This window comes from Pundamilia nyererei, unplaced genomic scaffold (assembly GCF_000239375.1).
Source record: "Pundamilia nyererei isolate P.nyererei 1_Seehausen unplaced genomic scaffold, PunNye1.0 scaffold00043, whole genome shotgun sequence".
Lineage (NCBI taxonomy): Eukaryota > Metazoa > Chordata > Actinopteri > Cichliformes > Cichlidae > Pundamilia > Pundamilia nyererei.
Window position 1 is genome coordinate 1,123,945 of NW_005187444.1, and position 11,379 is coordinate 1,135,323.

Consider the following 11,379-nt stretch of genomic DNA (forward strand, 5'->3'; position numbering starts at 1 on the left):
AACGCTGTAATCCTTGTGCACCGTAGAGGTCAAGTCCATGTCATCGCAGTGGCTGCAGAAGCCAAACAGCTCATTCACAAAAGCAGCAGCATCCTCAGTGTATCCCTTTGAAATGCGCTGTGCACACGATTGCAAGCTCCAGGGAAACTCACTCCCGGCTCACTGTGAGACCTCAGATTTTGTATTATTTTTTATTAAACGTATGATATACGTTTGGTTGTGCTGTTGCTGGGACATAAAACACATTAGCTTCTGTGCTCTGCAGCTCTGACTGATTTTTTCATTAAGGGAAACAAATGAGAACTCTGGGCATGCAGTGTCCTCTGAGGTATGCTGTCTGTGGGGCTGGAGGAGAAGTTTTCTTCCCCAGACTCTGCACGCTGAAACCTTTCCTTCACTCAGCATCCCCCCCCCTTTTTTCCCCCCTTTTTTTAATAGACATCTGCTGGCACTTTAAGCCATAACGTTTTTACCATGTGCCCCTGCAGCACCACTCTGGACCTTAAAGAGGTCCAATCTTTTCCCAATGATGAGCCAAGCGAGCTGCTTTGGGATTTTTAAGAGAAAGAAGAAAAAAAAACAACAACGTATGAGCCGCAATGTAAAGGTGACTTGATGATTCCAAAAGCATGTACAGGTATGTGAAAAATGAAACACTGCTATGTTTGCAACCATTTTAAGATTTTTATGATAAAAAAAAGAAAGAAAAAAAGCTGGATCTACTTCGACTGTTTCCTTCTCCTTGGAAAGAGGTGGTTAGCTCATCCAGGCTTCATCCAGGCTTCAGCTGCATCTGACGGAAAAAACCTCAAAGAGAGCAAAGTTGAATTTGTTTTCACCCCCTCCTCTCTCCTTCACCCCACTTCCTAACTCACATAAACTGAGTCACGTTGGAGAAGTGCACTGTTAGCACTGCTCTGGCAATAGGGTTTGGAACTTTTTCCACGGTGTCATTTTACTGCCATTGAGGCCTTTTTGCTTCGCTAATGCGTTGCGGTAACCATCAGGAGTGTGGAAGATGCACTCAACTGTTCTGAAGATGCTTTTACTTTCACGACTTGAATTATAGAGCAGTGATTAATGCCTCGCGCTTAGGTTTTCATCCTTCTGTCAGTCTTAGGTTTCTCAGTGAACCTGGATGATGTCTATTCCTGGTACGTATCATGACGGTGACATCATCCCACAAGCCTGAAACACTAGCCTCCAAGCCATGCGCTGGGTTTAACATCTGGATGTTTTTTTTCTGCTTTTGACAGCCAGAGGTGTATCTGCAATCTGTTAGCATCACTCTGCAGGACGTCATCACGGAGGAACTTAAAGGTTAACAAAGTAGTGTCATTAAGACACTATTAAGACACCTGCCGTTGGGGTTAAAACAGAAGAGGGCGCTTACGATTGTTAAGATTAATGCCAACAACTCCTTCACTTTAACAACCCAACATGTTGATTTGAGCTGTCCAAATGAAATGCTCGCTTCCGAAACATCTGGAACACATTAAAGAGAAAAGCCTGGGTTCACTTGAACATATTGTAATACTTCTTTAGGCGATAGTTTGGCATTTACTATGTCTCAGAGAATCAACTCCACGGGACAGCCTCATTCTTTAAAGAAAACTTTCCATAAAATGTTCATCAGAATGTGTGTAAATGCAAAAGGTTAAGGGGATCCCCACCGTAAGTAGACCTTCAGCAGCTGTTGAATCAAAAGATTCCCCAACCCCAGTTTTTCACATGGTTAGCCAGGATGTTCATACATTTCTTTGAGTCTTATTTTGTTATCATCTCACTGTTTATGTATGTTTACGCAAACTGGTAAATTGGGATAACAGCTCCCGGCAGTGCTTGTTTTGGTTACTTTAGGGGGGAAAACTGTTTGCATGTGTTATAATATCCTGTTATCACCAATATCCTGACGCACAGAGTGGACACAATAAAAAAAGAGCCTATAAAAATATGGAAAAAATCCCAACAATCAAAACACACCCTATGAGCAAGCACTTGGCAACAGTGGGAAAGAAAAACACCCTTTTAACAGGAAGAAGCCTCCAGCAGAACCAGGCTCAGGGAGGGGCGGCCATCCGGTTGGGGGCTGAGAGGAGGAAGACAGGACAAGCAATGCAGGCTTTAGTTATCAGCTTCTTTAAAAAGGAGGTCATTGTGAATAAATAGAAACACAACAGCTAAATAGTGGAGATGAAATACGTGCAGAATAATGTTAATGCAGGGCGTGACTTCTGAATGGACGACAAAAACAAGACAGCAATTACCATCATGACTCTTTATTAAGATTTATACGTCCTCTTCCCCTTAATCAAGTGACACATTCCTTACTGAAAAATCACCATCTGGTATTTCAGAGGAAGAAGCTAAAGCACAGAGCTCCTACAACTCACAAAGTCAAACATCCGCATTAAGAAACAGTCATCTGTGCGAAATGTCTTTCACTTAACTTATCGTGCAGCTTTGGAACATAAAGAGGTCTTCTTTTTTTTTGCCTTACATGTCTTTGTATTCCCCAAATCCTGCACCAACCTTTTGGTGTCCACGATCATTTCTTTGTGGAATGTTTCTCTTTTGCTTTGTTTTTTTTGTTTTGTTTTTTTGGTCTTTCCAAATATTTGAAACAGACTGAATAAGAAAACCAGAGAGCATTTATCATTTCACAACAAAACCGAGTGCCCCAGTAGAAAAATCTAACACATCTTTGGTCTGTCATGAGTGTAGATTCTGACAGAAATTTAAAAAATAATAATAAAGAAAAGAAAATACAATTTACGTATGAAACGCAAAAATTTGTTCAAAATTAGACAACAACAGGCAGTCGAAGGCTGCAGTTGTGGACTGAAAAGTACCGGTATCTGAGTCACACACACACACACACACAGACACACACACACACCAGAGCATTCGTTTGCCGGGAAACCTGCATGCCGAGTCAGCATGTTTTTTTGTTTTTGTTACAGGACACTCATAAGATTCTAAAAGACTGAAATTTGCAGCAGATTTTCACGAAAAATGAATTCATTCCACTTGTCACCCAAACACACCACCACTAGATCAACCCCTGTTCAATCCCAAAGCAGAGTCAGAAAACATTCCCTCGAGGTAATGCTAAAGATAGTCTCGTCTAAACCGCAAGTTGCCATGAAAATGTTCTCTTGTTAAACCAGATGAGTAAGTGGACCTCTAGCCCTCACAGCCACTTGCTGTTGAAGTAACGGTTTTATGTTGGGAAAATAAGAAACACGTATTTGATTTGTAAGTCGAATGAGAGGATCAGTTCCACTCTCTGGTCAAGTCGGTTACGTGAGAAGCTCTAGCTGGCACCTGGTTTAGCTTAGCACAAAGACTGGAAAAGAAGGAAAACAGCTAGCCTAGCTATGACTAAAGAAAAGAAAATCTGCCAGCACTGCAATAATCTATATTCAGCACATTGCATCTGGTTTGCTTAATAAGTACAAAAACAAGGGTTAAGGACAAGTTGGTTTTACAGGAGGCAATTTGATGGGCTACCTGTTCAAGAGGTAACAACAAAACAACTAATAAAATCAGTAACTAGAGTGTTTCCACATCAGTTTTTCAACAGTTTTAATTTATGGGAATGTAGACATCCATTTTAATCATCAATGGGACAGAACCAGGCTACCAGGCGCCCGATTATTTTATTTATAGCCTAAAGCACATTTAAACAACAGATGTTGACCCGAAAGTGCTTTAGAGATAGGAACATTAACATTTCAGGTCTCAAAAAAAAGTTTCAAAATACATGAAAGGATGAGGGATGTGTTTTCTTGTATCAAGTAATTACTGTGGAAAGTAGTTACAATCACAGTAATCAGAGTAGTGGTAGTGGTAATTAAAATGTATTCAAAATTTGCAAATTCATGCCTTTATGGGTTAAAGGTATTTGGTATCGGAAATATATTGACCCTGTATTTTGATTGACACCAAAAAAGTATCACACTACTAATCGTCTATGAGTGTAGAAGCCCCGCCCACTTGCTGGTAAAATCTTGTTTATTAGGGACAGCCAATCAGCTGGAAGTTTGCTTAGAAGCTAAAACTGCATATTTCTTAACTGAGGGAGTGCAGTAAGGCCCAGTGTGCTAATAATCTCCTCATCCAACTAATGCCAAGGAAGTGAATGAATGCATTTCTTTGCTATGGCTTTAGGAAAGAGACTAAGTATTATTTTGTGAGCATTCAGTGTTGTAAAATGCTTAATATGAACACAAAACTCTGGTAATACACGGGAGGAATGTGGTCTCGTTTTAACTATATGATTACAAGTTGCTCCACTTAAACTACCTGAACACTTTTCATATGAAACTTACAGATACACCTGCTGCTACATATAAAGAAACATTGTTTTGTCCATCAAGGACAAGGGAATTGATCTGCACAGCGTTACATTCCTTAACCCACACAACACATACACACCCAGGATGACCTAACAGTATAATAAAAAAAAGGAACATGTGCAAACTCGTCTCGTAACTGAGCTCATTCCAACAATTCGCCCCGTAAAACACAAGCCACACTGCAGACGACAGACAACGGTCCCCCTTAAAGGCACAAACGTCACGGAGAAAACAAAAAAAGGACTCACAAAATTACACGTTATCAGTACATTTTTCACATGGTGCAAAGTTTAGACAGCCATTTGTCTTTTTCGTTAAAGTAACTAACGTGAAGTATGAAACGCCTGAGCCACGCGAGCAATCGACAGGGCTAATTCCTCTTGAGCGTACAGTGCACTTCTTTGGCCAGGAAGTACTGATGAGGACATTCTGGATAGTTTAATGAAAGTTGTTGAAAGTTCAGCTAAAAGTTTAAACATTTTACACTGGATGTGACTTCAATCAATCACCGGTGGAGGCCACGCTACACAACACTCAAGAGAAAAGGGACGACTTTAAGAACAGAACCCGTTTCTACTATAGATCCACTATGAATATGAAACCTATACTCTTACTTTAATGTAACCAACACCTTAAATTATGTCAAATAAACAATATGCTGTGTGCTGTGTATTTCAGAAATAAAAGATACAGTAGGTCTTAAAAAGAAAAAAAAAACACAAAAAATAATAATAAAACATAAACTTTGAATCTATCAAAGTGAAAGAGTGACTGGCTTTGCATGTCTCTCCAGTAAACCCACGCTTCATTCATCTGGAAATGTTTTGTTTTGTTTTTTTTAACTGAACCATTGATGAAAGAGTCAAGACTTGAATCTCCCTTTCCTTTTTCCACTCTGTGTGTGCGCATTCCCTTTTCTCTCTTGACATCCTGACCCAGAAAGCAGTCCGGTGTCTTTACAGACAGTCGTACATGCGCAGGGTGCGCTCCAGTTGCTGGACAACACGCTGGTAAAAGGCTATCTGCTCCCTGAGGTAGGCCTGCATCATGTCTTTGAAGTCCACCTCTCGTTGCTGATGGAAGTGGCTCATTTCCGCTTGGAGGGCAAAGCCCACAGTCCGGCAGCGTTTCCTAATGCCGTCAGCCTCATCCTGGTCCATTTTCCCTTCATCACTCATCCGCTGGCTCTCCTTCACCTTGGCAAAGGCACCTGTGTCAAGAAAAGAAAAATGCCAATAGGTTCTCATTAACTCTGTGGCGTGTGGGGCAATGCACGTTTGTTTTGATTTTACTCTCCGAGCTTCTGAGAACTGCATTTTTTTTTTATTCAGACGTAATAGCGAATGACACAAAAACCTCAAAGATGATGCCCTGTGGGCATTTTTTTGCCAGGCTTGCAACACTTTTTCAAATGTTTTACTCTGTATAGCGTCTCCAACAAAACTCCATTAAAGAGAGAAATTTTGGTGACCGCCACATAACAAGCTTTCATTACGCTGAACTTGACATTCAATTTAGAGCGATGATCAATATGACTGATCAATCAAAATGGGGATTTATAATAAATCTTATTTTAAATGGAAAAAAAACACCACACAAACACACACACAGATATTAATAATTGCTGTATGTGTGACGATGTCTGAAAAAAAGAAAAAAAAACTGACTTTAACTGAATTAGTTACATGTAAATTTGTAATTTTGTTGCACAAGTACAATGTAAAATGATACCCTGAGTTGGATAAGCAGAGGAGTTGGATAAAATAAACCTTTTGGGTTTTGTTTTGTTTTTTATTTTAGTTGCGTTCTACTCAAAATGATTGCTTTATGTATATTGAGGGTGAAGAATTACCGTTTTTGGTGCACAACATGCAGACATATATACACACATATACACTAAAATCATTATAGTAAGACAATTAAGCTCTGGTTGCTCTGGAGAGTCTGCAGAAAACAGCCCAATAGTTTCTTAGGAATCACTTTATAGCTCTGGGTGAAACGTGAAAGTGCTAGCAGAATTATACAGAGTGACTTATTTAAAACAAGAAACATATTTCCCAGTACCTCTATTGTTTTTGGGAGGATGCAGAAATCTAAAATGATAAACCAAGCAAATAAAAGAACACTACTGCATGCTAAACACCATGTTTTTGTCTAATTTGCTAAATCTAATCCTTAAATGCCAACCCCTTTCACCTCCCAATTAAATTGTCTGTGGTCTTTTTTTTAAACCAAAAAAATCCCCATATGCTGTAGTAAAAGATAAATACAGCACAGAAACAGTCACAGACTTTTATTACTCACCATTATAGTACAACATGCTATATTGCTATGCTGATTTTAATATCTCAAGATAAACATTGGAACCTTCTCCCCAGACATTAACTACTGTAAGCTATACACTTTACAGGGTAGCACACCGAGGAAACCACACAATCACTTCTTGTTTCACTGCATACCAAACGTCTACTTTCAGTGTGCCTACTGCTAGTCGGGACCACATTCACCCAGACTGCTATGAAGTAACTTTCCAATTGCCGAACATGGCAGTCGGATGGCACGTCGCCATTGCTGCATTTCCCATCAGACCGTCAGCCTCAAAAAGCCTGAGCTCAAAATCAGGAAGCAGGACTAGTCTGGACAAGCTAGGTGTTCTGCTTTGTAAGTACTTGCCTGACACTCATCCATTAACTGTAAATCTGAGGTCATGCTACAGGGCATTTCATTCGAAACTCCTGGCAGAAGTGTGGGAAAGCATGAATAGCAGCTGGAGCCGGTTCCAGCAGAAGAGGCATGTGGACTGCAGTCTGTAGCTCTGACCTACATTTATGTATTCTGTTTTCCACATGAGAGGAAAATGTGCAGCACAAGAAAGCATGTCTGCGGGACATAAAGGAAAGGCACTCATAGCTCTGTGTGTGTGAGTGAGACTGAAATCATAAAGAATCCCACAACAGCTTGACGTGCTCTTCCATGCAGCTAAACGTCCTCTCTGACTTCATGCAAAACTATATAGTAAAATGCTGCTGCTTAGCTTTCCAAAGCAACAAAAAACAATTCCTCTCTTGAAATTCTTGGCACAGCTGATGCACAATCTCGCCACAAAGAGGATCTTGCTTACAGCTAAACACAAGAATATTTAAAGCCACGAAATCCACGAACAAAATGAAGAAGAAGTGCATCAGGCTAGAAGTAAAATTGAATTAGTTTCCAAGTGTCGTACCGTTTCCCTGTTTTACATATGCTCACTGATACACAATCACTGGTCTGGAAAGTTGCTAGATTTGTTTATCTTGCCTAACCAGACCAGCTACCACAGTGTTTCACATGTGACAGATTAATGGGCGTGTGTTGGAGAGATATTAGAGCTCTACAAGAGGTTGGAGAAGGCTTTGGACACAGAGTGAGTGAAAGAAAGAAAAGAGGAGGAAACAAAAACGAGAGGCAGCGGACAACAAGAAAACTTAAATTCAGCAACATAAAAATCATTCTTCCTTAGCAAAAGGACTTGGGTGAATAGAATAACTAGCTGAAGATGGTTGGTTTGTTTGCGTTCATGTAAGCGATTAAATGCTTGTCGTCCATATTGTAGCAGCACTTCCAACAGCTTTGACTGAATCGCTACAAGTAAAAAGGATTATGCAACCTCCTGTGATCCACTGCTGCTGCCATCACGCTACTTCTATTGTCTTGGAAAATATTTTATAGCGTGAATGCCTATGCGGTCAGGTCGCATAGTTTTTGATAAATGCAATTATACATTTGAGGTTTAAAATGAAGAGGAAATGAGTGAAGACAGTTGAGATAATAGACATTGCTACATTCCTCATTCCCACAGCCTCTCACTTAGCCTGGGGTCACTGCAGGGCAAATTCGGGAAACGCACGTCTTCACTGAGAGCGGAAAGTCCGTGTTTACAGCATGTTTTGATTGTATACTTCACTATTACTGTGTCCTTATTAAGCACTGTCATTGGTATTTTTCTCCAAAGACTGCAGATTTCTTTATGATCCAGACATTATAACGCAGCACTTTTTAGGCAAGTGTGTCTAATTTTAACTCTGTGTCATCTGGATTCCGGTCACATTAGATTTAAATCAGCCCTACTGTTAAATCCTGAAGTGTAGTCATCTTTAAACTGAAGTGGAGCCTCTTCAGATATGGATAGTGTGTATAAATCTAAAGACAAAGTTTATTGGTTTGCTGCACAGCTGCACTACGTGTTGTCATATATAGAATGAATCAGCTTGTCTGGGTAGCGAGAAATGTAGAACGATACTATGTAAATTGTTGCACATGAATCGTAACTGTGATCTCTAAATACTATGTGAATGGCTTTTATAAAATTCTAACAGATGCATTAAACACATTTTAAAGAAAGCATGAGAAACCAGCTACTTACACCCTCTTTGGTTAGGGTTCGGTTTACCCATCAAAACAACTTGTTTTGATTTGGGAAGAGATTTTGGTTTGGGATAAAATACAAGTAGGGATGCATCAGTCTGATAATGGATCAGATATCGTTCCAATACTGACCCAAAAAGTTCGATCAGACACAATAAGCGATGCAATCGGTGACAATAAGCTGATTCATTCAGTTCAGTTCTATGCTGCTCCGTGTTTACTTAGCCACACCACAGCAACAACCTCAGCACTGGGAGATACTTACCCACAGCCAAGGTAATGGTGTTGGATTGGAAGTGGAAATAGCTGAGTTGGTGTATCCCTAGTTAGGAATGAAGTCATTCTCACTACTGCCACAAACACACGTCACAGGACCGACACTAGACCTGAGAATTCGTTATCTTTAGGGTGTAGCTCAGTACCTCAGGTCATGTAGCAATTGAAAGGCTGGTGTTTTGATCACTAGCTGCTCCAGTCTCCATACCAAACTATTCTTGAACTACATACTGAATCCCAAGTTGCTCCCGACACATTCACCAGAGTGTCAATGCATGTAAATATCAGACAGAAAGAACTTTGACCAGGAAAAAGTGTTTGTGTGAACGTGTGCATGAATGGGTGAATGAGGCTTGTTGTATAAAGCGCTTTGAGTGCTCAAGTTGAGTAGAAAAGCTTTATATAAAAGGTATGTGACTCTTGGAATAGTATAGAAAGCTTTATATTATTAACATTCGACTGCACAATAGTGATGAAAGGGGCCCATCCCTATGTCACAGAGCAAAAGGCAGGGTGCACCCTGGACACGTTGCTATATCACAGGGATAACACATAGAGATAAGCAGCCATTCACATTTATATTCAAACCTATAGCTGGGTAACCTGACATGCATGTCTTTGGACTGTGAGAGGAATCCAGAGTGACACAGAGGTGACACTTGGCCTGTCGCCAATACTAAGCAGTGCACTAACGTGTGACCCATGTTAGGGCTGTGCGATATGACCAAAATCTCACATCCCAATATAAGAATTCTATCGTCCCGATAACGATATAAATCACAAAAATATAACATCTTCTGTAAATTCTGTGAATCTCGACTTGCAGGAAGTGTTTTCAGCTGCGCGTCATAGCTGGAGTCGAGTGTTTTAACCGATGTATGAAACGATACATTTTTAGACATACAGTAAGTTGTAACGGCTGCAGTTTTCTTTGTGAGTATTTATTACACGGCGTGCTGCGGGGAAAAGCCTGTTCTAACGTTTGAGTCTAAGGTTTATTTATTAGCACCTGGCGGCTCTTTTGCACTTCTCATCCGTAAATAATCTGCTCTTTCACGTGATTCAGTTTATTTTGAAAAGTCTCAACAGGATCTTGAGCTTTATTGTGAAAGGTTTATTTGGAACATAAACAAGCGGTCACGCAATGGTTTTACCGTCGTTGTTGCTAACCACAACGCATAAAAACAGGCGCTTGTCCATCCGTAGTGTGGTTATATTAAATATAAGAGAAAGAGAGAACTTTAAGAAATTAATATACTGTAGCCACTACAGTGTCCATCAAAACGATGAAAAAATATTGACGTAAACAGTTTATTTTGCGACACCTCGAAACAAGCGATAGCGTAAACTGAACCGATAGACGTTTTTATATCGTCATCCGATATATATATCATTATATCGAATATATGTTGGATGACCATGATTTTCAAACACTTGAATAGTCACCAAGTAACAAACTGTCAGTCACAGATGTACCACAACTATGCAGTCACTGGAGAGGAATAAGAGGTGGGGTGTGAAAACCAGTGGAATAGCCAGCTTTTGCAGCTAATTGATGGAGTTGTGAACACTTTTCTAAAACAATAATTAGCTTTTTTTCCCCCACCCTACCAGCACTAAGTTGAGCGGCAGTGAGCTGAACAAAAATGACCCTGTTATTACAAAATCAACACTTCCTCAAGAACTATTAAAAGTAAGGTTTAATTTGAACTCGCCTTTTTAAAGAAATTCTTTGCAGTTCTCTAGAGCTGTGTGCATGTGTGCGTGTGTGTTAGTTAAACTGTACTGGGCTAATATGTGAAATGTGCAGTCTCCAGTATGTAATGACATCACTACTGCAATGAAAACCACAAAACACACAATACCCCCACTTTCCCTTTAGGACTCAGAATTGGCAAATTACTCTCTCTCTGAAAAGCAAAAGGAAAAATATCTTGCAGGTGACGACATGACATTTTAAAATCCATAAAAATGTGCTGCAGTCGCTGAACTGACGGACTTGTATAATACTGTATGTGATACTAGAGAAGTCGTCTATAAGCCTTAAAACTTTAAATACCAACAAGAAAGCCATTCTGAGTCTGCGTAATCAAAATGAATCTTCAGCGTACAGTAAAACAAACAAATCTGGAAATACTGTTTCAAAGATTTCAAACACCGGAAGGACTAACGTGCCTGAATAAGATTAGTCTGTGTTATTCATACTGGACAGAGGTAAACAGAAATATATCTAAACTGAGGACAAGTGAGGCTTGTCGCCACAAAACACTGACCATTAATAATGGGCTCTGTGTGTGTGTGTGTGTGTGTGTGTGTGTGTGTGTGTGTGTGTGTGTGT

General features: G+C 40.0%; 1 protein-coding gene across 1 annotated transcript in view; it reads right to left on the reverse strand.

Moving 5' to 3' along the window:
* Nucleotides 1-2,269: 2,269 nt before the first annotated feature.
* Nucleotides 2,270-11,379, reverse strand: part of snx33 (sorting nexin 33) — a 26,621-nt gene continuing 17,511 nt past the window's right edge. Inside the window, exon 2 of the mRNA XM_005731416.1 lies at nucleotides 2,270-5,571. Within this exon, the coding sequence (XP_005731473.1) occupies nucleotides 5,318-5,571 (254 nt within the window). The 3' untranslated portion in view covers nucleotides 2,270-5,317. The remainder of the gene's footprint in view (nucleotides 5,572-11,379) is intronic.